The following is a 26,700-nucleotide window of genomic DNA, read 5'->3' as shown; positions in this document are numbered from 1 at the left end:
AATTATGATTAAATGTATTCACTTTATGTCAATCATATGATAAAAAAAATATTAATAAACATTATGATAACTTATGGAATAACAATTAAAACCCATCAGTTTTTTCTGTCACTTAATGTTACAGCTTGATAAGTCTGTCAACTTACATAGTGCCAGCTTTGCTTCCTGACTTCACATAGTCAAGACTTTAACATTAAAAATCTTTTCCGGGCTTACTGACTGAAGCACTTAAAATGTGTTTGTATAAAGCGCACGGTTCCTTTCACACACACTCACATTACCAATATGTCTGCAGCAGGCCTGTTGTTTCAGCCTGAATTCTGCAATTGACCTCTCTGTATTTTCCTAATATCACAGTTTTGTCTTTCCTTGTAAGATTAGTTGCTCTTTTGCTAGTAGACCTGTCAATGTTTCTGATTGGGCCAGATGCTGCCAACACCATCCCTTTTGTGTAAACACACTTGTAGCTAGACTGGAAAGCCCTGGTTTGAGTTATTGAGTTGATAACCACAGTCACATAACCACTTAGGCTGAGTGCCAGTGTGAGATCAAGTACTGGTAAATCTGGTAAAACGGGCTTTAAGATACCCTATATTTCAATAGCAACTACTAGACCATGATGATAAGCCTGGTGAGAGAACTAAGAATAACATGCTGTGTTTCCAATACTTTACTCTCTAATACAGGGACATTGCAGAATCAGTTTTGTAACTAACACAACATGCATGCACACTTTCTACTCTTTGCCATCAGTCGACTAAAATATCTGCACAAGCAAATTGTCATTCATAGAACACAGCAAATAAAAATGTAACACAACTAAACTTACCTGTAGCTCCTAGATAGCACAGATAGAAAAAAAACACAGAAAAAGAAACCCTGTTACACAGAGCAGGCAGACTTGACCCAACACAGTACTGCTCCTCAGTGGATAATTCTCATTACAGTCTTTATAAGGTTTTCTTACTGCTCTTGTTTTACATCTACTTTAACATCTAAAGTATAAGTAATTATTCTACCAAGCGTCCCATGACTCACCTCTCCATCCTCAAGCTCAACATCCAGGAAGTCAAAGTCTCTAAAGACTCTGAACTGCTGCTCTGAGGTGGTGTCATCTGTGTTTTCTGGTTCCCGAGTCCCGTCATCAGAGGATACCTGGCTAGGCTGGTGCTCCATAAGATCCAGCTCCCCACAACTTGAGAAAATCACCTATACCGAACAACGAACAAAGAAAAACAAAAAAAAGGCAAAATTGTTATTTTTTAAAAAATCCATGATTAAAAAAAGTTCAGAGTGCTGAATTTCCCAACGGACAATATAAAGTATATCTTACTGAAGGATTTTTTGTGAGCCCCACTTCTTGTCCCAGCAGAGACAACACATTCACCAGTTTTTCCCGTGTTCTTTTCTGCAGAGGGAAAGAGAACACTCAAATATTGTGAATAAATCCCTTTAATTTGATCCACATTATAGTTTTTTGTGAACATTTGACTTTTGTATCTGTTTGAGTATCCTACCATTTTAAAATTTAGTCTCATATTTGCCTGGCATCAACATGCATTTCCCCTTATTTGGATATACAATGGGATTTAAATTTTGGGAATAAACAGGATGAAGACGTCTCAAACATAGCATGTGCATCAAATACATCCTGCGTTGTGATTGTCTTGCATAATGAAATACAATTACATGCAATGTCTTCATTTGTCAAATCCTAACAGTTTTACACTTTGACCCCTTGGGAATAAGTTTTCACCTGAGAAGATTGAGGCCTTTTCCAGCTGACTGGCACCAACACGTTGTTTAAAGTGGATCCAGAGGAAGTAGAGGAGGTGCTGTGGGTCACTGCTGTTGTCATGCTCTTCACATCCTGGCCTGGAGTGCGTCGGAGATCATCAAAACGACGACCAATCACTGGTGTCTGAAAGAATCGACACAAACAAACAATTGTGAGGACAAAATTAAAATGAGCAAAAGCAGGAAGAAGAGAAAGTCTTTCTCTGCTTAGTCAATCCATTACTCAGGCTCCTTGACAGCTCCTGCTTCGTCTAGGCTCACAGTTCCAAAATGACTGTAAAGCAATCAATACGTCAAGATAGGCTGATTGCTTTTTTACAAGTGGTCACAACTTTTATTCCACTTGACATTCAAGAAAAAAACCCAAAACATCAACTTTCTCGGTTTTATACTCAATCTTAAAATGTCCGAATATCATAACAACTATCACTGGTGTGCCCAGTATGTCTAAAGTTTAAAGCCACCCTGTTGGCTGCTCACTACAGCTCCCTGACTCACATACAAAGACGGCAGCAAAAAGCTGACATCATTTCCTGCCATTCATGAACTACACAAACAGCTCCCTGTTCGGTTCCCACACATACGCCGCTCTCCTTGTATCTTTTACATCGCTTTCCAGCTCTGCACTGCTTGACTAATTGTGTTTACCTTTCACGCTTACAAGCTAATCTCGCAGGGTTTGGTCGAAAAGAAATATCACCATTAAGGAAGGGGAAGAAATGTTTCCTTTCCAAAGACCTTTAAAAGATTCCACACAACCTCAACAAGTACCACACCCTGGAAAATACAGGGAAATATACAGGGGCGAGCATACATTTCAAGGATTAACCTTTCTTTTCACAAGAACAACAAGGACTTTCACACAGTGAAAAGAAAGTCAAAGAAATGGCCTCTAACCTGAGATATGTCAAAGTGGAAATCCAGCGTTTTCCCAGGCAAGGCCTTGGAAGAGCGGTCCCAGACACGGCTGATGTCCTCGTAGGAGAGGTCACTTTGTGGAAATGAAGGCTGTGCCAAACTGGCTGATCGAGAAACCACCAGCTTGAGTATATTCTGTGCTTCTCTCCAATGAACAGTCTACAGCAAAAACAGAAACACACACAACTTCACCTGTATGTGCAGACAAAGAGCAACACAAGATGTAAAAACACAGTTTTCATGTAGTTTTATTTATAGTTACAGAGGTACTAAAGGGAAATGGATGCCATATGAGAATAAGCAGAGGCTTGGCCCATAGCAAAACAGCAGACTGTTTATAGATTGGGTGTGTCCACAAATTTACAGCGCTGACATAAGACAGCTTTTTCCTTTTTTTTCACATGAGCACTAAGAAAAAGAGCAAGGAATACAAGACTCTTACGCAGAGCTCTCAGCTAAAGATTTGAACTGAGCACATGCGCATGCAAAGTATATGTTAGTGAGTTTCTACAAAATTGTCAACTTATTCTATTTTTAAAATATGTTCGATGGCACATAAAGTCACTGCATATTCAAACTAATACATTCCCGATAAAAAAGGACCATTTGAACTCACCTGGACAAATTTCTCTATTGTCTTGAGCACCTCTATGTTGAAGGGTTTGGCTTGAATTACACTCAAGTCCATGTGGCTCAGGAGGCTGTAGATAATTTGCAAAAGGGTCTGCTGCATACTTGGGAGACCTTTCTCCAACAGCTATTACAACAACAAAAGAAAAGAAAAGAGAAAACTCACTTTACATAGTACTTTTAACACACTGTAATTGTGACTTAGCACCTTTCAGCTGTACACACCTCTGCCATATAAGTGACCAGACTCAGGGTGATATCAGAGAAAGCTTCGTGAAGATATCGACACACCACATTGACCCAAGAGAAGCAGTCTCGTGTGTAGGAGTGGGTTTTATACAGAGCCATGACATGAGCAAGGTTGGAAAGCTTGGCGTTGTTCTCCTCAAGGCATACCTACACACACAAAGGTGTGTTAGTTTAAGATGTGAAATTTGTGAAATGAAAAAAAGGGATAAAAATGGCAAACCTGTGCGATCCTCTCAGCAACCTCCTGACAGAACTGTGTGGGGCCATCAAAGTTCTGTACCAGATGAGGGAGCAGGCAGAGAACATTCAAAGGAAAACCTAGTAGACAAAAAACCCCCCCGAAAAACAAAACAAATGACATTAATATAAAATTTTGGAAAAAAGTCACAAAGCATGTGTCTTTGTAGTACAAAAAATATAAATATATAAATGTAAAGTTTATCCGTCCACTGTTTACTTTTAAAACCACTTATTTATTGATTCCTACATTATACCTATGGCTTGTGATGTGTCCACAACAGGCACTCGCGACACAGGAGTCAGTTGGCATAAGAGATGAAGCGTGAGATCGGTTGTAGACATGGAGGTGAAACCCTTTAAAAGGAGCTGCTGCAGCCCAGTGAAGGTGCTCCATTTTAGCTGATTATGCAGCTTCTCCAGCTTCTCTCTGTTTTCCTGTTTGTCCAGTGACATGTTGGCCAGCAGCTTATTCAACAGTCTTAAAGACATCTGATACTCAAACTCAAAGTCTGACTCCATCAGTGACACTGCCACCCAGAAGATGGTGGCTAGCAGGTTGCTGGGGTGGTTGATGCTTGTTGGGTCAGTCACACTGTCTCTAGATGAGGATGAGCTGCGAACCTTAGCTAACAGAGCTTGCTGTTCAGAGGCTTGGATACGGTCCAGTGTGGCACTGCGTGGTGGATCAGACCACCGGTCTGCCTCTCCAAACTTCTTGGGAACAGAGGAGCTCCTTTGATGTCTGCTCCTTTCTTCTCTCCTGAGATTGAGCTGCCCTGTGCTCTTCCTGTTAGATAGCAGCTTGAAACTGGTGAGGAATTCTGGGGATGAGGCTCTGTGATGATAGCATGGAGAAATAATTTAAAGTCACTACATATTTGGGCAGAAATACCATCTTTGAACATAAATTCATGTAGAGGAGACACAAACCTTGTCAAAATAGCCATGAGATCACTGTTTTTGAGACACTCAGCCAAGTTATCCACCACTGACTCCAGCGTGAGTAATATTTCCATCACATAGCCCTGGCAGAAAAAAAAAAGACACACATAGATTTTTAGAGTGTATTTTTATAATACAATTTAATAATTTAACATACAATAGTATAATTTTCTACACAGATGACCAACATTTGACACCATAAATGATGCAAACAAGAAATCCCCACATAAAAACTGGCACCATTCAAGTATACACACGGCGCTCTGACCTGCACTTCTTCTCCATGTTCACCGATGACTTCCACCAGCCTTGAGAGAAGGTCAGACACAGCGTGGGCAGATATTGGCTGGCGAAGGGCTCGAAACACCTGAAAGGAGCGGCCAGCGTAGTGACGCGATGAGCTACACAAGGCTGTCTGCAGCGCTATGTCGCTAAGCTGCTGTTCCAGATGGAAATCTGACAAAGACACAGACAGAAATGTGTAAATGAAAGTCATTCAGTTACACATAATGTTTAACAGATAATCAAATTAAAGAAAATGAAAGAATTACTGTTACGGGCATACAGAATTACCTGACTTGGACTCTTTGAACACAGATACCACATATCGCAGAAAATTCGTCAGCTGCCCAGTGCTTTTTGAAATTTGGTTCTTTGGTGAAATGTCTTCATGGCACCACAGCGGTCCATATGCTCTATAAAACAATTATTTTTAGTTACTGAAAACAAACTATATTCTGAATCATTCAAATTAACAGTGCCAAGTCCAGCATAAGGTGCCTGTCAATTAATACAATCCTAAATATTTTTTAATTAGTTTTGTAAGATGACAGTTTTAATTTAAATTTACAGTGTGTTCAATTAATCGTGGGAAATGCCAGTCATATTTAAATCTCAGATCTAAGCTATGCTTATAAGAAATTGCATTATCCAGCAGCACCACTAGGTGGGAACCAAAAACCAGAAATATAAGAAGTTTATCACCATATCAAGCCCATAACTAGCAATATTTTAATACATGCAGCCATACATTTTTTTCTGTTTGCAAAACTACAGTGTAAAAACTCATGCATTTGCTGAGTGACTCTAACGGAAGAATTACAAATCTGTGTCCATACCTTGTGGTTAAAAACTCAATTAGCTTGTTGGTTTTGTCATTCATTTTATTGGAGGCCACCAGCTCTTCCACCTCCTGTGAAATCTCTGGCAGGTTGCTGCTGCTGCCCCCCAAACTTAAACTGGATGACGTAGACGAAGAACTCAAACCCGAGTCTGGCCCGGGGGATGCCTGACACTCCCGCAGGAAGTCAAAACCTCCTGAACACATCACAGAAACAGGTGTGTGATTACAAACAAGTTACAGTGGTATATATTTTATGAATGTTTGATTTCATATACCTAACTGCAACTTTAAGCTACAGATGGATTTAGCCAGTGCAAGAAGAAGAGATGCTGTTGTGAGCACATGACTTGTGCTAAAACATTTTCATGGATGTAGATCCAGTAGTTCCTATTATTATTGCTGCAAAGCTAACCACTCTTTTGTTATAAACAAAAAGCCAAACCTTTGTGTAAGAAACCACATATTACACATGAACATAACACGCATATAAAAGAAAGTTGTATAAAGCATGTTTACTTTCGCTTTTAAACTATTGTTATAGCATTTTTTTTTATTGCTAATAAAATACATTATTATTGGATATACATTTTCTTTTTTCATATGGTCAAATGGACAACAAATACTTTCAAAATGTGAAGACATTTGCAAAACATTTTATCAGCTAAGAGAGGAGCTAAAGCCAGCCATGCAAGCTTTAGCAGATGGCCCCAATTTGGGAAAGTGGATAAAAATAGCAGAATGGAATGCTTTAATCAAGACCTTTGATGTGCTCTGGGCTCCATATTGCTTTTGGCACAGCATCCAAATATTTTCTCTCAAGATAAGAACCTTATCTATTGTCTGAAAGGAATGCTAGCCATTCCTTCCCAATGTTCGAGTTTATATTAGCCAAAGATCCACATGTCAAAGGGCCAGCTGCTCAGTCAACCTCATCTAGGTCTACTTTAACCATTCAGTGAAGAGTGAATGTATTTATACTTGAAAAGGGCAGATGCTTACCTGAAGGCAAGTACTCCATCTGAATGCTTGGTTTGCAGGTGAGGGTCTTGGTACCATTGATCTCACGTGTCTGCAATAAGACCGCTGCAATAGTGTGGAAGTTGTTGTCGCATGATAATGCGATGAGCAGGTGGAGAAGAAGTCGTTTACTGTGTTCAAACACCTCTGGACGAAAGTGATCCATGCCTTGAATAAAAACAACATAATTGGACAAATAAGTCTATTTTACGGTCAATTCAATTTAAATTTCAGCTACTCCTTATGGTCATCTGGGACGAAGTAACACAGTAAGATCAAAGCCTTACAATATTACAGAGAGAACATTAGGGATTCTCTCTGAGTTGCACTTTTCACTCAACTCTACAGTGCATCATTAGATATGTAATCATTATACTACAGCTGTTAAAGAGAAGACTGATTGTACTGTGAATTTACCCAAAAACAGTGAATGTAGCAGCAAAGGCAGGTGCATGGTCCAATCCTCGGTCACACTGTGGTCCACGACCATCTCTGTCATGAAGATGACCGCTATGTTACACCTATAATAAGCAAACATTCACACTATTAACCCTCTGAGTGAAACACCATTTCATATCCTAAGAAAATCAATTTCTTAAGATAGATTTAAATAAAAACGTTTTTGTGGTGGATACAGATGAATACTATTACAGTAAATTCATTTAGAAACAACATAGCAGGTTATAGCAGCTAACCTGTGCAGTGGTCCCCTGGGAGTAATGGTCTCTGGTAAAAAGTCCACTAGTGGAGCCCAACATCCTCCAGTCAGAGGCATGGGCAGAGGATGGGGCTGGTTGGTCTCAATAACAGCCACAAGCCAGTCAGCATAGGGTGGCAAAGGTTCACCTGTATGGTTTAAGAGCCCATTGTTCATGAGGTAAATACACAAAAAAGAACTTCAGTTTTGAAATATAGTTGTCATAACTAATTTCCAGGATTCTTTTAATAATCGTCAGATTATGTTTAGCCACATTTCTCTCCAGAACCATTTCAGGTTAAGAGGGTTTAACAAAGTTGTTTTTGGGTCACTAGCAGCAGTGTGGGGGCCCTAGGCTCAACTCCTTGTATTTTAGTGCCAATTATCACAGAGTCTCTTAAAAAGCCCCAGGCCACTTTGCACTGCTCATAATTTATCACTGGAATATGGCTGATTACCAATGTACCCTCCAACCAGGCTGTATATTCTATACTCATCAAAACCATTAAAACCACATTTTCTTTCTCAGGTGCTTGGTACAGAAAAATACTCACTCTTATCTTCATCATAAGATCCTCCCGAGCTGTTGCTGTAGCGCGATTCCAGACGATTATGTGCTCGTATTATATGAGTAAGCCTGAAGTCACAGAAAAAGATTTTTTGATACTAGGGTAGGGTGTTGATAACACTGCGTCAAATCAATCACACAATTAAAGACATTTTTGCCCACTGCACCTCTCCTCATTCTCCTTTAAAGTCTTGGTATCATCTGTATCAGTGAAGCTTTCTTGGCCTGCAACAACAGTATTGCTGCTTGATGTGGTGCCTAGAAATTAATCAGAAATCAAGTGAGGCTAAACTCCAACACTGCTTCACATGCACAATTTGGATCTTTCCCAGAAGGGAATTTTAATGGTGGCTTACAAAAAACAAAAAACAAAAAATATATATGTGCAAGCTTTTTCAAAAGATGTACCTGAAGCAGCTGCAGAAGCCTTGCTTGTGGCTGTAAATCGATAAAAAGGAGGGCTATCACAGTGTTGCACCACAGGATTCACAGGATCAGTCTGCTGTAACTCAAATATCAGTTCCTCCATGGTTTGGATTGTGTTGTTTCGGCATAGATAGATCACCACCTTCTTGATCTGAATAAATACACCAACACAATTCTGTGAGAAACTGTAAGGATACAAAACCGCCTCCAAAAAACAAAGTTACATAACATTACAAACAGGGCTTGATATCTTACATATGGGAGAAGGGCAGTGTCACTGCTGACACCACACAAGCTGATGAGAAACTGCAGTGTGGTTCTCAGATTGTTGCTCCATTTGTCATTGCTGATTAAAGCATTCCAGGCATTTTCCATTTCTGGTCCAGGTAGATCATCTCCATACTGGGAAGGCAGGGGGTTAAAAAAAGAACATATTCCATGTCAGCTACGTTTATCTCAGATTACCTACGCCTCTTTTGATAAAATCATATTTCCCAAGCATGTGGTTACCTTGGCGGTCATAAACATGAGATTATTGAGAACCATAGATGTAGCTTGTAAGGAGCCCCAGCCAGTGCCTTTTAGTGGGTGTGATGAACCTGTGCTGGTTAATTGGCTAGAAGAGTTGTAACTTGAGGAGCATGGTGAAAACATTGGGAGCAGCAGGCCGCTATCAACCAGCTCTATGTTACCAAGCCAGGGCAGAAGGTAGGTTAGCATGATCTGCCTCCCATTGGTATGAGTGGTGGGGAACCTCTGGCTAACCTCTGGAACAAGCAGAAGGAAGGCAATACAGTGGTCACTGTGGTTTTTTCATTTTATAGGAAACTCAAACACATGCTGTACATTCAGTTTCACCATAATTGGCAGTTTGATCCTGATCCGCATATGCATTAAACTTAAACAGGGGTTGCCCCTAAGTCAAGTTAGGCTCTCTGTGTGTCTGTGGTTAGCAGAAGTGGCCATAAAAAGAGGTCTGCTTCTCTGGGGGATGAGCCAGTAGTATTTAGAAAGAAACCAAGAGAAGATGACAAGCCTGTGAAAAGCTGAACTACAGTAAACTACATTACTATTACAAGCATCAACATCTACCTGAGAATAGAGGAAGTGTGAGCTCAGGGTACATCTTTGCCAGCTGGCAGGAGAGCTGAGGTAGGGAAACACTGTACAAAGGTGGCAGTGGACCATGTGTGCCATAGAGGATACTGTTTGGCTTCTGCTCTGCAATCTTCTTAGAGTATGCAAACAACTTAGCTTCAAGAATCTGTTAAATGGAAGAGGGAGAATGTGTCCTTTAAGCTGGAACCACAGAAAACTGCATAAAAGAGCTCAGCAAACTGAGGTTTCTCACCTGCATTAGCTGCATTGAAATCTCATAGATTTCTCTGTTGGTGTCTGACGCCTTAAAGAGCACCAGATTTAGCAGCGTTACTATGTCACTTGGGTAGGTTTTGCTTGTGAAGAAACAGAGAAAAATGAGTATGAATCACTTATTTAGTGTTATCAAAGTAAGAGGCTCATGTTGCAAGGTTTAACATCCACATTATGGTGTTGTTCCTAAAATGTAATTATTGCTGTTTTAGCAACACAACTTACTAAGCACGTTGTTTTAATCGACTGGAAAAATAGGAAATACTTAATACTTAACACACATATGCCCTTTAAAACTCTGTAAAAATATTATAACTGTTTCAGAACATATGCAAAATGGGTGTGTTATGCAGTAAACAAGCGTTAGTATTGCCGAAAAAAACTTACCAACATATGATGTTTGTGAAACAGCCTATTTTTTACCTATACTATAATCCTTTCTCGATACTTAATTGAGTAGTTTAAGTGTTTAGATTGTAGCAGAAGAAGATAAAGATGAATGATAGTCCTGGAGCAACTCTGACAATAATGTTGTATGAACAACACAGTGATATCAAATACATCATTTCATGCATGTTTCAATTTCTGAGATAAAGCAAGTGAAGAATTTCAGTGCAATAGTGAGTTGTTAGTTTGAGACTTTGGCTAATTTACTTACTAAAATGGACCGTAATGCTAAATGAGAGAATTCAGTGTCAGTCCAAATTAGCCAAAGTAAATGCACTTCAAAAACCTATACAGATAAACTAATGAAGACCCAATAAAAAAAATCACTGAAAATGCAAAATTCATCTGAGATTTTGTACCTGCTGCCACAGACTGTAGCGATGGCTTTGAAGCACCCCGAGGCGACCTGCTTTGAGCCTGTGTAGCAACGATCCACAGCCCAGTTGAATAGGTTGACCTGGTCAACATTGAGTTCCAGCAACAAGATGACAACTTCACAGCCAAGCTGATGGACCTGAGCCAGGAGCAAACACCAACACAGACTTTTTTTAGATTTAATTTCTTCTTTTTTCCCCTCCCCTGTACTCCACACTTTGTATCAGTCATCAGTAAATGATTTAAGGTCTCAGTGTAGCATGGTTCTAGGAGCTCTACAAAGAAGTTGATAAATGACCAGTTAATGCAACTCCTCAAACCACATAATAAATTGTGCTAAGGAAAAATATCTAAAATAAACATGCAGGTGCTTTATCTTGTATCATAAATGTGAATAAAGTCAAAATCTGTTTATCCTGAAAGAAAACTGCCCTTCTCCAGCAAGATAATGCTGAGCAGTTGGCAAGCACTAGTGCTGGCTTTTTATAAAGCAAGCTTCAGAAAGCTATCCGAGGGGCTTCCTGGGTCAGCTCCTTGTTTAAATGCACCACAGTGGTAAAGTATTGGCTACAGACCCGCTGATCCTGGCAGGCTAGTATATTATCCAGCCACTTGTAGAGGTATCCGTCTGGAGAGAGGCCAACGTTATCAAACACAGGCCCACAGCACAGCACAGCAGACATAGCCTGTGAGAACATCAGCCAAGAATGCTCACATGTTAATGGTTTAAACAACCAAGACAAGACAACCCTATTCACTCTGCCACTGTTCCACCAACAACTCTTTCTTTTTTTCTAGAAATGTGACATAACATTTAATCTCAATGTGGTCATTCAACACAGCTGAATACTAAACAATCAGATTCTTCTTACTTATTCTGAATTTGTGACTTAGTCATTTACTTAGAGTCTAATTATGATTACCTTTAGGGCACAATACTGATATCTTGTGATCTGATGATTTCTGTCGCTGTAGCGATCCAGAGGAGTGAACATGATGCTGAAAGGCCCAGCCCACTGGCTGAAGAGGATGAAGAGGTGATGCCGCAGGCTCTGCTGTGGAAACAGGAAGCGTCTGTGGTGCACTGGGTTGGAGGTGGAGGTGGAGGGGATGAAAGAGCTTGTTATAGGTTTGCTTATTAAAAAAGTCTAGAGCCAGCAAAAATTATCCCAGCATCTTAAGCCCATCACAACTAAATAAAAGTGCATTTTCCCAATCTGATAATAGGTTCTTGATGTCCCCTGACAGACTATTAGCCATTCAGTGGGGACTTGTGAATGCTTGGCAACTCATGAGTCATCACCTGCCCTTTCCTGCACTGTCTTTAAGTAGAACTATTCTTGGATCCACTCCCCTTGGGCTACATCCAAATCAAGATCAATGTCAAGACTCTGGTCTTTCATGCAGTGTTCTAATGGCAGCCTAATGGAAACCTATTATACAATTCACTTTTCGCAAATGGACAGATGGATTGCACCAGGTACTCATAAAAAGGAATACAGAACTTTCACATTTTCTGCTAAGTAATTTATCAGTCTGACCTATAGAGCAGTGACTGGTCTGACAAGAAAGGACTTTAAATTTAAGCTAGTTGCAGTAGTACCTGGTACACATTGGATGAGGTTGGCCACCATGGCACTGAAGTGAGCTCGGATGTCCTTAAGGATCTCTGCATCTTTATCATTCTCAGCTTCCAGAAGCATCCGGGTCAGATCCACATATTCCAGGAAGAGAGCCCCCAGGGCGAGTGTGTCACGTTCCAATGCTCCATTTGTACTGTGGCATGAAAAAAAAACCCCACAGAGACACCCGGTTCAGAGACATCACCAAGAAAATATTATGCAATAATGACATATTCACTTCTGTTTAAATACCTATCAACTGTAGCACTAATGGCAGTTATTTGTATCAAAAACTCACTTGCATAAAACTGGGGAAGCCTTCTCTGTAATTAAGTACCTTTATGCGATTCAGTCTTTTTTTGGGCTAACAGTGTCAACTGATACTATCACACTAACCTATCACTGATGACACCAGCATCAGCCAGGAGCTCAAATATCCTCAGCAGCTGAAGTCTCAGCAGGTCTCGTCGTTCACGCCGCTTCTTGTTCTGTAAAACATAATTAGAACATCTTTACAACCAGATTGTCTGTAAAAATAAAATGTTCTAAACTATATGAACTCTTTAGCAAATACTACATTATAGTCTAACATAGCTATAAATTCTCTCTGATTGTGCATATTTTGCATATATTATCATTGAGTCATATATACCTCAGGTCTTCTCTCTAATGCCTCTTTCATAAGGGGATGCAGCTCCTCCACAAGCTCTCTGTGTGCATTAAAAACATAAACTCGTGATATAAATGTAAAATACAAAATGAAGTTCAGTAGCAAAAATTAAACTGCAGAATGACATTTTTCAAAAACAATTAAAAAAGCTATTAAATCTGACCTCTAGGAAACAATTTAGAAACAGCTATGTGAGGCATCAAAGTATTATTCAACTCTAATCCTCTGCTCATCTGCACTTTAAAAGCCACACAAATGCACTACCTTTAATTATGGAAAAAATATTAGATTGCACTCTCAGTTTTTCACAGGTTAATTAAAAAAAAAAAGACAAAACAGAACTGAAGATGTTTTGTGGCAATATTTAATCCATAAAGAAAATCACAAAAAAAGCATCACAGGAAAAAAAAGGAAAGTTTGTTTGCTTAGTTAAGCAGTAAATGATTAGCACCTAATATATAGATCTTTGATATACCTGAACACAAGAAAATTGGTGCGACCAAAGCCCAGAACTAATGACTCTGTCAACTCGATGCTCTCTGCCCTCATCAGTGGAACCAACTGCTTCAGAAGCCAAGCCACAGATGGGCTCCCGATAACCTGAAACATCAAACACCAACTGCTCAGTCAGACACATAAAATCTGCCACGACCACTAATTACTTAGAGCTGCATTGATATAAGTGTCTGTACACTTAATAACACATTGACTTCATGCTCTATTCATGTGAAATAGCTGCTGTAATTTGATGCTTTGAGTTTTAAAGTCAACAAGCTCAGTATGAACACCTGATCCTGGAGAGACAAAGCGCAGAGGGAATTAATAAGGCCAGAGGACAGGGAGGCATGTACCTTGTTATCGAGGTTGACACTGCTGTCGGGTGTAGGAGCTGTGATCTCAGGTGTCGATGCTCTCAGATGGCCGGGGCTCATGATACTGGGCTTGGCCACTCCAAAGCAAAGGATCAGGTAGTTTCTCCATAGGGTTATATAGTTATCCCCACTGCCAGAGGTACTGGTCTTCTTTGCGTACACTGGATTACTGGTAAGGAAAAGGAAATATTATTAGATCCTTTATAATCTCACATTCTTTCAGTGGGGAATTTTGACTTTAAGCTCAATGAAGAACTGGAATATGGGGGCAGAAACAGAAAAGGGAAGACTAAATAGGGATGTGCAGAAAATAAAAATACAGAAGTGTTTCATGTTCCCTCCTGACCACACTGTAGTCTGAAAGGGCACTTACTTTGGGTCTACCAGGGGCATGAGCATCTGCATCCGAGTGAAGGCATAAGGCCAGGCGTAGCTGAGAGCTGTGGGGCAGTGCTTGGGAAGGTTGTCCTGTCGGAGGAGGCTGTATATGCACAGCACCCAGGGGTCCTTGACAGACTGAGCAAAGATCCACACATGTGAGGGGCTCCTAATATCATAATGACTGTTGACAAGCAATGCATTCCACTCCACAAGCCACTGCAGGTCCACGTGGTGACCAGCTGGCAGGGTGACCTGCAAACAAGCAGGTGACAGAGCAGGGTCAGAGGTCAGGGACATGCCTGAAATATATCTTAAAGCACTGCTTCTTTCTGACTGTCGACCAATGTGTAAAACTAATTTATTACAGTGTGAATAAGGCAGTAATTAGGACAACAAGACAAATACATACTATATTTAGAAAAGCTTTTTTATGTTGCATATGTTGCATGCCACTCTCATTATACTCAGAAAAATGCTTATAGCTGAAATGACAGCTGGCCAGAAGTTGCTCAGCTGTTTATTTAATTTTACATGATAATTAATGAACCTGGCTTCTGTTTTCTGATTACTTACAAGATTATTTGCTAAACCAGATTTTACATGGGGTTAAAAATCTTGTTTTTATATTTTTATGTCAGTCAGATAGAAGCTAAAGCTCCACCAACACTTCGGTTTGTGGCTTTCATCGGGGTCATCTTAAAACATATTACAAACAGCATTTTCAAGTCGCCTGGGTAAGAGTAGAAAAAATACTAAACAACCAATAATATACATTTACACATCTGACAATGGGGCACCAACAAGAATGAACTGGATCACATGTTTTACGACGACTCACTGTCCCTGGCAACAGAGAGTGCTCAGTGGAAAATGAAGGTGGTAACTTCCATAGCATTAGGCTGAAAAAGTGCAAGCAAGTTTTGCCCTACCCAATGATGAAAAAATTCCCTCAATCCTGAAAGGTCTGCCTGACTGTCCTTTCATTACAGTTAGCCAATAAATGTGGTTTTTTTATACTGCCAGTGTTGCTGGAGCTTTAAGTTCACAGATCCTATCATCTTCTCCATACAGCTTGAGGTTGTCCCTGAAAACTCATCTCTGAAAGTCGAGCCATGTGAAATGAACACAGTGACGAAAGACAAATATTAGGAAAATGAAACACGAAGCAAATAAACAGAAACATCTCGAGGTTTACTTTGGAGCGGTGCCACAAACTGGAGGTACAAACAACTTACTGTGTCAGAGACTGCAGCGTTGACAAAGCTATCCAATATACCGGGGCTGAGCTGATCCATGATCTCTATCATTGGTTTATCATCATCCTATAGTTGGCAAAGCATACATTTTTAACCTGTACATAAAATATCTTTCTTATATTATGTCTCCTCAGCGTTCCTTCTGTGTTTTACCTCACACTGTCCAATAGTCACGAACAGACTGCGTATCTCTTTTAGGATAGCAATGGCGAGTCTGCGGGTGCTCAGCTGGCAGGAGCAGAGCAGGACGACCGCTAGTCCCTCCACAGCATGCAGCACAGTGGAGTGTGGACCTCGTTCTGAAGGCGTCTTGAGACTTGAGTTGGTCTGCAGCAGCTGTGATAAAATAAAGAAAAGCTGATTACCCAGTAGTAATATCACAATACTAAACTAGTTTATTTCTATTTCTAAAATGGGCAGTTAGTAAAAGACAACTGTGTATACCTCAGCGGTGTGCATTTTAGAGGTGTCAGACGTCTTTCCTGGTGCAGCCAGGGTGAGTTTCCACTGAGTGAGGAGCTGCAGCAGTAATTTAAGGGATGTATCTAACAATCCCTGGTGGGTGTCTTGGACCTCACGCAACAGGAAGTTGGTAAATCCAAACAGGACGTCATCACGCCAGTCGGAGAAATCCAGCAGCAGACTTTGCAAGGAATTCTGTGCTATGAGTCGAAGCTCATCATCCATGTGGATTGTCAGTCTGACAAAGACAAAATAAACCAAACAAAAATAATGATAAATGAAGAATAACTTTTATGCAGATGAATGACAGGTCCTCTATGTATTGTTTCATATCAGGTTACTCACCGAGACAGGAGGTCTATGAGTTCTGGCTTAGACATCCCATCAGGCAGGATGCGAGGAATGGCAGCGACACATGTTCTGAACAAGTCGATCTTAGGTTTTCTCTCACCTCTGAAAAGGTCGCATTTCAGTTATGTTAGAAAGTCTTGTTTTCTGTGTCAAAGTGTAAATTGATCAAGTATTGAGAACAAGAGCGTTAAGTTAATGATGCGTCCAGTCCAGTCCAGTCAGCTGGGATGTGTGCAAACTTACGTGATCATGTCCTCAGGCTCTTTGTTCAACATCTGAGCGTTGGTCATCATCATGCATCGGCCCACCTCCTTGTCCAGGTGTCTGAGAATGTTGTCAATAGCCTTTCGGACGTGAAAATAATACTGAGACATACCTGGGAACATGACAGAGGAAGAACTATTGAACTACTTTAGCTCACTGGAATATTTTTAATTGAATTCCTATAATTTAAAATGCAGAAGCATGACATTTTCAGAATTCGTGACCATGGTCTGCCTCTCTCACCAATGACTTTGGCCTCTTCATCTGTTAGTGTCTTGCTCAGATATGTCTTCTTTACTCGGAGTGTGTTCCCAGAGGGCAAAGTGCAACCAGTGTTAGGCATGGGAGGCTCACCGTCCTTCTGCTGCAGTTTATCGGCTACAACCAGGAATGCTCTCAGACCAATATTCATTCTCTAAACATGACAGAAGGGTCACCTGTTAGTTATCAGTTTACAGCATCCCATTACCAGTCTTGCAGGACCTTTACAAATGAAATTGACTGCTATACAAACGTGTACCTCAGGATTAAGACTAAAGGCTTTTGCAGGTTTCCCAACACACAGAAGGTCAAAGATAATCTCTTTCATGGCATAATCCAGTCTTTCCTGCAGAAAAAAATAAACATAAAATACAAATCAGTTATAAATAACCTGATTATTCTATTACGAATGGCATCTGCTAACAGTCATACAGTACAGTACAGCACACAAGTGTATTCACCTGGGCGATAAACTGGATGATTTTCACAAAGATATTGAGGGGCATGTCTCTTGGTACCACACTGCGGGATCCTTTGGGGAAAAGTGTTGTTACAATGGTGTTGAGTCGACTGAGAAATGAGACAAAGAAAGCAAGTTAATAAAAGACTTTGTGCAAACATTTAACAAATTAGACAGATCATTTTAAGACATGTTTATTTTGGGCTTGATCAGCACCCAAATATCTGTCTGGACCCATCTGGAATTCCTCAAGTGGGCTTTAGCTTGTACGTAATAACATCTGCAAACAGCTGATAACCCTGCAGGCAACTGTTACTGGAAATCTTGTATTGGTTTGAGCCTAAATCTGTCTAAATCAGTTCTAAGAATATAAAAAAAACCCACAAAATGTTTTTAAAAACATTTTTTTAATCTTCCCTAAATCCACCACATCATCATGTTCAGAATTTGTTTTGTAATAAAATATAAAATAGGATATTTCTACGATAACAGTTATTTACTGACACTTAAAAAGAAAAGAAATGTAAATGCAAACAGTAAACGATTTTTACCCTTGTGTCGCAGTGTTGCTCTCACACTTGATTCTGATCATGTAAACCCACAACAGTCTATAGAGAGACTCCAGTGCAACACGAGCCATTTTTGGGTCTCTACTCTGTAATGAAATAAGGTTGATCAAAGAAGTCAATGATAGATCCATCTTGAAGAAAAATAATCAGTGTAATATTGCTCACAATATCAAGTAAAAAATGTAGTTCACGCAATTATTTTTGACAATTAAAGCTGTAATATTTGGACTGACTGAGACGCACATCCTTTAAATAACAAATGCAGTTTTACAACTGTTAGTTACTAAGTTACATTACCTTCAGATTTGAGAGGCAGTTGTTAAGGAAGATGTGCCATCTGTTAAGGAAGAACTGTTTCTGGCTGACACACAGCAGGCACGTCACCAAAGGGTAAAATGCCTGAACAGAAGACACAAAGTGCAGCCTTGTTACAACAAATTCTCTCTTTTTTTTATTTGTAAGTTATTGACTTACAACTAAAACACTGGGATTTTCTGCATATTATATTCAAACTTGCCTATTAAGTTGTCAATTTGTGGAATAATGCATTATCTCTGAGCAACCTTTGCATAAGTGCATCTTAAACCAGCTTCCTTTTGAAGACATAATGTGGTTCCCTCTTTTTTTAAAAATGTTTTTTGCTGATGGTGCATCATTCATAAAATATAGCTTTCAGCCATTATCGTTGCCTCAGGAGAAAGTAGACGGCTGTTGTCTTTCCAGATCCATGTGAACTACCATGGTGAAATGTTTTATTGAAGACACTTAGAGGAGAAGAGACTTTAAATATGCTTACACATACTGCAGTGCTTTTAATGTGTTTTTTTAATGCTATGAAACAGCAGCCTGTCTTCCCTCATAAATGTTTTCTATTGTAGACACTAAAAAACTAAAAAAAACACACACACAAAAGTGACCTTGAAAATTCACAGGCATCCAGGGAATCTGAGCATGTAACTGAAGATGTACAAAAGAGACAGGTCCAACAATCAGTGTCACTTTGTTTTGAACTAACCAGTGAGTGCTTCTTCCTGGAGGACAAGTCCAGGGTTGTGTCGTACAAGCTGTCCACAAAATTCCTCAGGCATGGTACGTTCACCTCGTTCTTCACAGCCTAAGACAAGATTACACATCACAGTATGGCACATAAAGACAAAAACTTCTCCCCTGTGTGATTTTCTATATATAGTGTAAAACATTTCCAATGCAGACCCTAAAACTAATGCTATTTTGTGTGTGTTTAAAGTTACTGCTAATTTGCAACTATCACCTTTATTTGGGTTTTTACATACTGTAAATAGTACTTTCATAAGATATGCAGTGTTCACTATACACTATAGATAGACTGCTACAATGAAATACACATAACAACTGGGTATTGCACACAAGAATCAGATGAGGAAGAAACTTACTGCTGCCACGGGAACCAGAATCTCAACAAAGAGGCCAGCTAAAGCATGCTTAATGTCCTTGTCTTTGACTTCCAGGAAATACTGGGCACACTCCTGTGAAAGAGAAAAAATAGTGTAAGCTGCATGAAAAAGCCAATAAGAAGCACAGTTAAAATAAAACATCAAATCTTAACAGTTCTCAGAATTTCATTCATAGTTTCTACCCAACAGAAACATTAGTATAGAAGAGTTTAATACGGCAGAGGATGAGTACAGAAGAAGTACAATATTCATATATATTCAGTTTATAATGTATTGAGGCAGAAATATTATTCAGTTACTAAAGCTATTATACCTGCATAAACTGAAAAGAGGCTTCAAAATCCTCAACGGGATACATCTTAATTCGGAAGAACTTGACCCCCATGATGAGGCTAATGGTACTCTGGACCACATAAGGATTGTGCTCTTTTTGCCGCAGCTCCTTTAGCTCAGTCATAAACTTCTTCTTCACAGCAGGAAACCTGAGAATAAAAATAGCTAAATGAGGCTCTATATTAAGACATGCTTGCACAGCTCAGTCAGACAAATCCCAAGTCAGCACTTCCGTAAAGAAGCAGAGTTGTGACTCAGAAAGAATACAGTGATAATATTCAGCGTGCACACCTCCCAAAATATCAGCCCCTCATCTCACCCTCTATATGCAGACTGTGAGTCTGTGCCCCCAGATGAACTCCTCATCTAGCACCTGATCCTTTGCCCAAATTGAACCAGAGATGAGATTCTTCAGCTGGTCTAAATTTAGACGATAATTCATCATGGGAGCTCATATGAGCATTTCTTAACCTCTTCCCTGTTGGCTAGAGCTGCACTTGAAAGAAAGTGAATACAGCTGGGAGAAGAAATGCTGTATTATTTCGACAGTCAAAATCAGCAACCCTTTAAAAAAAAAGAGACTGCATCAACCTTTCTGAAGACGATTCATTTTAGTTTACAGCCAAATTCATTACCTCTTCCTTTGCCTGATCTTTAGAAAAGTAAATATCTCACTAATATGTCATATAAGTGTCCTTTAGAAAAGGTTATGTGGCATGCCCATCGGCAATATCTCTATTTTAAGGGCTTATTCCTTTCTTCGGTGATCTTAAAACTTCAAAATAAACAGAGACATTCATTTCCAGTCCTAGTTTGGGGTGAAGGGGATCGCTCCAGAAGTATGTCATCCCTACAGTACGTTCCAGTCTCTTAAACCAGGGAATGTTTTGCAAGAAGGCATTAGGAACAGTAACACACCAATGTGATGTGAAATGACAGCAACAGAGGAGCGGGTAGTAATTTATCATACAGTGAAAAAAAGTTTTAACACAGCCAATAGTACTGAATTATTATCACTGTTCTGTTTTTGTGCCTTACTTGGACTGGGCTAATACTCCTATGACTTCAGCATAGAGGTCTGCTACAGTGTGCATGTTGCCAGTGTTCGGACCATGATACCTGCAGGAAAACAATGCATTATACCAAAAACAGCACATTTTAGAGAGACTGAATGAAAAGTAAACTTTGTAAGGACAGATGAGATCTTACCCCTCTTTGTATCTAAAGTGCTTAAAGGCTAAGTTAATGACTTCATTCACCAAACTGTCAAGGGTCGGGTAGAGCGGCATCTGATTAAGAATCAATAGAAAACATGATCATCTCAAGATGTCTGCCAAATTAAGTTTATTTTGTCAGCAGCAATAAATCAGGGAACCTGATGAAATTATAGGATAACTAAGTAGATTTTGTGTAGTACAGAGTTTAGTCACTTTACCTGTTTCAAAACTTCTATAAGTACAAGAGAGAAGATGAAATCAATGGCCAAATCCCGCCTTTCAAGTAGATAATCTCTCTGTTGCTCGTCACTGTTAGAGAGAAAACATGTTTGCTATAATCATAAAGCACACCTGAGCCTCACCATTCTTTTGTCTACAAGTGACTCATGCTTGCGTGCAGAAATCAATGTAATTGTTCTCACTTTTTGGACTTGTTGTTGGCTCTTGGGCGGTACTCGTGCAACTCCTCTTCTAATCCATTTTGTCGTTTGTACCAGTCAAACAAAGTGCGGAGGATGGAAGGGAGACTGTATTCAGCCAAAGAGCTCATGGAGCTTATCAACTAGGAGAGCAAGACATACATAGCGCAAATGAGCATTTGGGTTTAGCGGTCCACATACCAAAGTGAAAGATAGCCATCAGTATTTCCTTTGTTTATTTGAGCAGCAATTTCAACATCAATTTCAATAACAAACAAGCATTAATTTGCATTTCATCATGTCTCAAGCATTTTTTAAACATTTTAACAATAAATGGGCAACATGGAGCAGCGTTTAAGTAAAGTAAAAGCAACACTAAGAAAAGGCACCGAGATTGAATAGTGAACTGGTTCTTATTGGGGATACAGTACGCAGAAATACAGAGCGCCCATGGGGCTGCCTCCCTCAGTCTTGGGGGTGGGTGAGCAAAAGGAAGGAACAGGCCGGGCACACAGGAAGGGAGGAGTGTCTGGTGGGACTGGGGAACACAGTGAGCCCTTCATTCAGCACACGGCTGGAGAAGAATCCTGGCTCTGTGTGGCTGCTGAATGGCCTCGCGCAGCAGCACAGACACACCTCTGTGGCTGTGAAAGGGCCTTCTCTGAAAAGCCACAGACCTGCTCGATACACCTAGTGCTGAGGCAGTGCCAGCTGTCAAGGTAAACACTCCTGCCCCTGACTAGATCTGAAAGACCTTTTGGGATGTGAGCTGGGCTTTCAACCATCAACTTTTTCAAGCTGAAGTGCAACATACTAGAGCAGTATCTATGACGTGCTTATTTTCCAATTGGGAGAGGAAACACAGTTACCTCTGTGTTGGTGTTGGATTTTGTAAAAATATAATCTAATATGGTTATATTACAGGTAAAACAAATAGTTTATCTAGTGAGCATTTGGTCCTAGGTCCCTGTATTTCTATGCACTTACTTGGTCAAACTGAGGATCTTCTCCCCGCTGTAGTGACTTTGTTAATGGCTTTTCCTAAAAAGGCAGAAAAAATAGTCATTTTAAAACCTTATTTTTGCAATAATACAGACAAAAAAAGTTCTTTGTAGTGTGATTTAAAGAGTATAACTCCAAATCTGATGACTAAGGAGTATGAACCGGGACTGATCACAGCCCAGCTAATGAGAGGGCCATCAATCAGTCTGTTGCCTGGCTAGGAGCAGGCAGGGTAACTTACAATATTAGAGATGGGACATTTATGACAGTTCTTATTATTACAGTCTTCCATCATCTAAGATAAAAGCCTTCAAAAGGGTTTAATTCTCAGTGCACCCATCTCCTGGCAAAGTGACAGGCCCGTCGATGACTTCTTGACTCTCTAGTCATCAGGTCATAACCAGCCATCCTTTTTATGAAAAGGCTTAAAAAACATAAGCTGTTAACACAGATGGTTTAACTCTCTGAAACTCACTTCACTTCATATATACCGCACACAAATATCTACTTAAAACATTTGGGAAAACGGCAACGAAATTGTTAGCATTGTACAATTTTTGGAAAGATAAGACAACATTTTAGGTGAAGCTCCGTCACACAACGCAAGCCTGATTTAAGGGCAAATTTACATAAAACAGACAGTAGCATCATTCTACATCTATTGTTTATTCTTGTGCAATTGAAAACGTCTTCTTTCTCTTCCTTTTTGCAACCCTGCTTTTCCAAAAACTCCCTATTGCCATGTCATCAGCCAGGCAGCACATCACAGCACTTCAGTTGCTGATTAATCCAAAAAAGCTAACTGTGTGATCTGTGTCACAGTGACATTGCGTGGGCCATAATGCTCTCTGTCTCACACAGCTGGAACACCAGCTAAGCTCCAAGGTTTGATGAACCTTTTAGTTTTTAGACAAATGCTTGAATCTGAGACGCCCATCTGTGCTGGAATGACAGAAAAGTCAATGCTTCTAGCTCGGCATGGCTTTTAAAGATTTTACTGCCATTTGGTCCAGCCTGATTCCTCATAGGTTTAAAGCATTTTTTTTCATTGATAAATGTATTTTGTAACCTGTGTCTTTTTGTGCTTTACCCTAACAAATGCTGACTACAGATCAATGTCCATGATGGATTCTGATAAATGAACTCACAACAACAGTGGGAAAACTACAAGAAGAGACTAAAACAAATTACTCAGCCAGGTCTCCACTGAGAGGAAAAACCAAGAGAGACACATCCTCCCTGCAGTCCTCTGGAGGGTAACAGAATGAAACGAGGGGCTACACTCTTCCCCTATGGTAATTAACACTTCACTGCAAGCCGAAGCTGGTGACTAACAGCTTTCTATAAATCACAGCACCTAAAACTGGAGACAGAATGTCCACAGCAGCTTCACTGATTCAAGGCAACAAGTAAACTCACAATTTATAAGACCTGCTAAAAATCACATGGAAGTGTAGCTATGTGTTTCAAAGAATTAAATAACAGTATGTAAAGCAAAATGTATGATGATGATCATCAAATGGCGGTAACACTTATATGATACTGATACACTAGTCTGACTTTCTGTCCACAGAATTATTTCTGTGAGCTGTTTTTGGCCTGAAAGGATCAGCTCCATCCTCCACTGGACTAAAAGTCTCCTGGAGATTTTATTGCCAGCTTGTGCATTCATCTAGTTTTCCAGAAATATTTAATTGCAACATAAAGACAAAGTCAGAACAGCTAGAAATGAGTTTATGGTGGGTTTCTATTGATTAAATATTAATTTTATGGTTAAAATGAATGATAAATGAATACATATTGGAAGAGAAACATAATTAGTATACAGACGGCATGTACTTTCCTGTGAAAACATGAAAATATTAACTCTAGATAAAAGCCTCGGAAGAGGACTCGCTTTACTTCAGTGAAAGTACATTTTTTGCTGTTGGACATTGATTGCATGTATCTGCAGAGACTAACTACTGATCAGCGGGGTGCGGGGGGTGTACATGCAAAGTGAGCTACTTTTGATTGGAAGGTAATGGCACAGGTCATGTGGCGGAGGGCAGTCTTCTTCCAAATAATCGTGGTCTGACTTGGAATCACTGCAATCAGACAGGTTGACAAAGGTTTGTCAATAATTGCTAACTAATTTTGCATGTTGCAATAGATCTAAGTCAGTCTGAAGATGACTGCGACTTGTCTTTGCAATCGGGGACTCAGCTGGTTGCCAGATGACTGCATTCTGATTACATTCTTACATAAAAAGCAGGGTGCCAAGCACCTAGACAGTTAAATCTGTCCTGGCTGTATTTGTGGGGAAATATTTGAATTTCTGCTTCAGTTCTACGAGGCTCTGTCTGGACTCTGAATGTAAGTACTTCATGTGAATTTCTTTGTATACAGATGGCAGCAGATTTTCACTTTTAATCGATTTATCACAGTTAATCACCATATGACCACAAACTGACGGCATGAAATTTCCAATTTGACAGAACTGAGTTGTAAACTGATAGCAAAACTCCATCTTATTGGCACTTCACTGACACACAAAGATGCTTTGAGAATTGCAGTTTGCTGATAACTGTTGCACATCTGGTCCCTGTCTTCTAAGAAACCATTTCAAAGGCAGCGAAGTTGCAAATTCATTGCACATAATGACATTAATATTGGTCATGCCACAACCATTGTTTTCCCAATGTGACTATAAGATAATAGTGCAAAAATTCCATCATATTTTTGAGACACAAAAGTGACTTCATGTTATCTGTCTGACTGACAGAACAAAAGTCAAACAAAAGCTATAACTCTTTCGATAAGGGACAATCATCTCAAGCATTACTCATTTAGCAAAATTCTTACTTAATTATTATATATTTTAAATAGTTAAATAGATAATATATTTCTCCTAATATCATTTGATTTGAAATTTCTTCAGTTCATTAGACGCTTCTGTGCTTCTGAGTACCCGGACTGTGTGTTTTTAAATTATTACTAAAACATTATTTTCTTAGAAGTAAAGCATCCTTCACCACTTGTAATTCATTACAGTCAACAAAAAATGACACAGGCCTGTCTTTCCAGCATCTTTCTATTATAGAGATTTATAATCTGGGGTCAGAACACCCACCAGGGCTCAGGAGATGATTAACAGGATAGTAAACAAGAAAAAAAAAATCTAAGGGTTAATTTTTTACTCTAAACTCTTTACTTTCTGTTTATATTTAACTAATATAACACTCTTTAATGCTACATTTTTAGTTTCACATTATTATCTTATAGCCATAAGATAAACAGAATGTCAACTAATCACTACAGGACACAAAGAGCAGTAACCCTCTTCCCACTCACCAGCGGTTCAGCCATGATTATTCGGATCTTGCGCTCAGACATGGTGGTGAAGTTGGCAAACAGGCTCTTGAGGACGTACTCGCCTGGCTTGCTCTCTGGGTCAATGGTGATGGGCATCATGGCAGGGGGACCCTTCTCTCCCTGAGGACAGCAGACTGGAGGGATGGGAGGTTTACTGTATCCGTTCCCCACGGGCGAGGCTGCGGAGGAGAAACAAAAAACACAAGATGGGAAACAGTTTCATTAAGTAAAACATTGCCAAATCGAGCACAATGAGTGGGACAGGATCAGCCACTAGAAAAAAAGAGTTCACCAAACAGGGTATTGCTGAGAAGTTTCCAAACATGGACAAAAAGTTCCCAACATGTTGAGCATTCCTCAGTAAGACTGTCCAAAGGGCACCGTCTTGCCCTGAGTCTGCTGTTTCTTTCCTCCTGCTACAGTGAGCAGAGCACATATGGAAATAAAACACCATGGCCTGCAGCTGGTGTTTTGGTTTTGTACCAAAGTCGTCACTGTCCTTTGAGGGAAACAAAAACCTTGTGCGTGTGATCATCCTTCACTCAGTGTTATGATATGGCCCACCTTTAATAACGAATGGCTTGCCTCGGGCCACTTAAACCCATGAAAAAACCCACGAGTTAATAATTTAACCTCTGTGTTGAACTCTTGTGCCTTCAGACACAAACCTGCTACATACAGTAAAGACATGCATACAAACATCTTATTAGAAGCGTGACATTTTCCTTCAGCGATAACTCTGCAATTTCTAACCAGGCCTCAGCCTCACAAACTGCCTGGGTTTGGTGTATAATAGTCAAAGGACAGAACAGAGCTAGTGCCTTACAGTGAGAACCATATTTTCGTAAACATGTGCATGCGCATGTAATAAATATGTCTGGACAGAAATCAGCAACAGTAAAGGTCAACCCAAACTGTTCATCTGTCAAAATCACAAATCACATTTTTCCTTTTTAGTTTTATTTTCACTCACT

At 39.8% G+C, this 26,700-nt stretch overlaps 1 protein-coding gene across 7 annotated transcripts in view; it reads right to left on the bottom strand.

Moving 5' to 3' along the window:
* Positions 1-26,700, bottom strand: part of frya (furry homolog a (Drosophila)) — a 45,488-nt gene that overhangs the window by 5,723 nt on the left and 13,065 nt on the right. For 5 of the 7 annotated variants that reach the window (XM_005926438.3, XM_005926432.3, XM_005926434.3 and 2 more), the window contains exons 2-52: positions 25,706-25,905; positions 22,358-22,411; positions 21,374-21,513; positions 21,170-21,260; positions 20,944-21,023; positions 20,773-20,853; positions 19,715-19,883; positions 19,381-19,473; positions 18,984-19,082; positions 18,266-18,367; positions 17,951-18,054; positions 17,401-17,509; positions 17,199-17,285; positions 16,922-17,093; positions 16,658-16,790; positions 16,409-16,516; positions 16,046-16,301; positions 15,755-15,937; positions 15,581-15,667; positions 14,338-14,597; positions 13,944-14,133; positions 13,568-13,692; positions 13,075-13,132; positions 12,819-12,910; positions 12,404-12,576; positions 11,724-11,884; positions 11,376-11,486; positions 10,785-10,939; positions 9,959-10,061; positions 9,700-9,871; positions 9,118-9,374; positions 8,863-9,009; positions 8,590-8,758; positions 8,349-8,439; positions 8,168-8,250; positions 7,612-7,762; positions 7,334-7,437; positions 6,899-7,084; positions 5,895-6,093; positions 5,350-5,471; positions 5,045-5,232; positions 4,765-4,859; positions 4,089-4,669; positions 3,815-3,912; positions 3,571-3,741; positions 3,332-3,472; positions 2,695-2,874; positions 1,757-1,921; positions 1,334-1,408; positions 1,039-1,209; positions 830-838 (exon numbers count right to left, since the gene is read on the bottom strand). In XM_005926438.3, coding sequence (XP_005926500.1) covers positions 830-838; positions 1,039-1,209; positions 1,334-1,408; positions 1,757-1,921; positions 2,695-2,874; positions 3,332-3,472; positions 3,571-3,741; positions 3,815-3,912; positions 4,089-4,669; positions 4,765-4,859; positions 5,045-5,232; positions 5,350-5,471; positions 5,895-6,093; positions 6,899-7,084; positions 7,334-7,437; positions 7,612-7,762; positions 8,168-8,250; positions 8,349-8,439; positions 8,590-8,758; positions 8,863-9,009; positions 9,118-9,374; positions 9,700-9,871; positions 9,959-10,061; positions 10,785-10,939; positions 11,376-11,486; positions 11,724-11,884; positions 12,404-12,576; positions 12,819-12,910; positions 13,075-13,132; positions 13,568-13,692; positions 13,944-14,133; positions 14,338-14,597; positions 15,581-15,667; positions 15,755-15,937; positions 16,046-16,301; positions 16,409-16,516; positions 16,658-16,790; positions 16,922-17,093; positions 17,199-17,285; positions 17,401-17,509; positions 17,951-18,054; positions 18,266-18,367; positions 18,984-19,082; positions 19,381-19,473; positions 19,715-19,883; positions 20,773-20,853; positions 20,944-21,023; positions 21,170-21,260; positions 21,374-21,513; positions 22,358-22,411; positions 25,706-25,825 — 7,251 coding nt within the window. In that variant the 5' untranslated portion in view covers positions 25,826-25,905. The remainder of the gene's footprint in view (positions 1-829; positions 839-1,038; positions 1,210-1,333; positions 1,409-1,756; positions 1,922-2,694; positions 2,875-3,331; positions 3,473-3,570; positions 3,742-3,814; positions 3,913-4,088; positions 4,670-4,764; positions 4,860-5,044; positions 5,233-5,349; positions 5,472-5,894; positions 6,094-6,898; positions 7,085-7,333; positions 7,438-7,611; positions 7,763-8,167; positions 8,251-8,348; positions 8,440-8,589; positions 8,759-8,862; positions 9,010-9,117; positions 9,375-9,699; positions 9,872-9,958; positions 10,062-10,784; positions 10,940-11,375; positions 11,487-11,723; positions 11,885-12,403; positions 12,577-12,818; positions 12,911-13,074; positions 13,133-13,567; positions 13,693-13,943; positions 14,134-14,337; positions 14,598-15,580; positions 15,668-15,754; positions 15,938-16,045; positions 16,302-16,408; positions 16,517-16,657; positions 16,791-16,921; positions 17,094-17,198; positions 17,286-17,400; positions 17,510-17,950; positions 18,055-18,265; positions 18,368-18,983; positions 19,083-19,380; positions 19,474-19,714; positions 19,884-20,772; positions 20,854-20,943; positions 21,024-21,169; positions 21,261-21,373; positions 21,514-22,357; positions 22,412-25,705; positions 25,906-26,700) is intronic. The other 2 variants (XM_005926433.3, XM_005926437.3) reach the window with 1 other exon arrangement.

Source organism: Haplochromis burtoni, unplaced genomic scaffold (assembly GCF_018398535.1).
Source record: "Haplochromis burtoni strain Fernald_Lab_line unplaced genomic scaffold, NCSU_Asbu1 Contig_36, whole genome shotgun sequence".
NCBI classification, from domain to species: domain Eukaryota; kingdom Metazoa; phylum Chordata; class Actinopteri; order Cichliformes; family Cichlidae; genus Haplochromis; species Haplochromis burtoni.
This window is presented reverse-complemented; position numbering and strand designations above follow the sequence as displayed.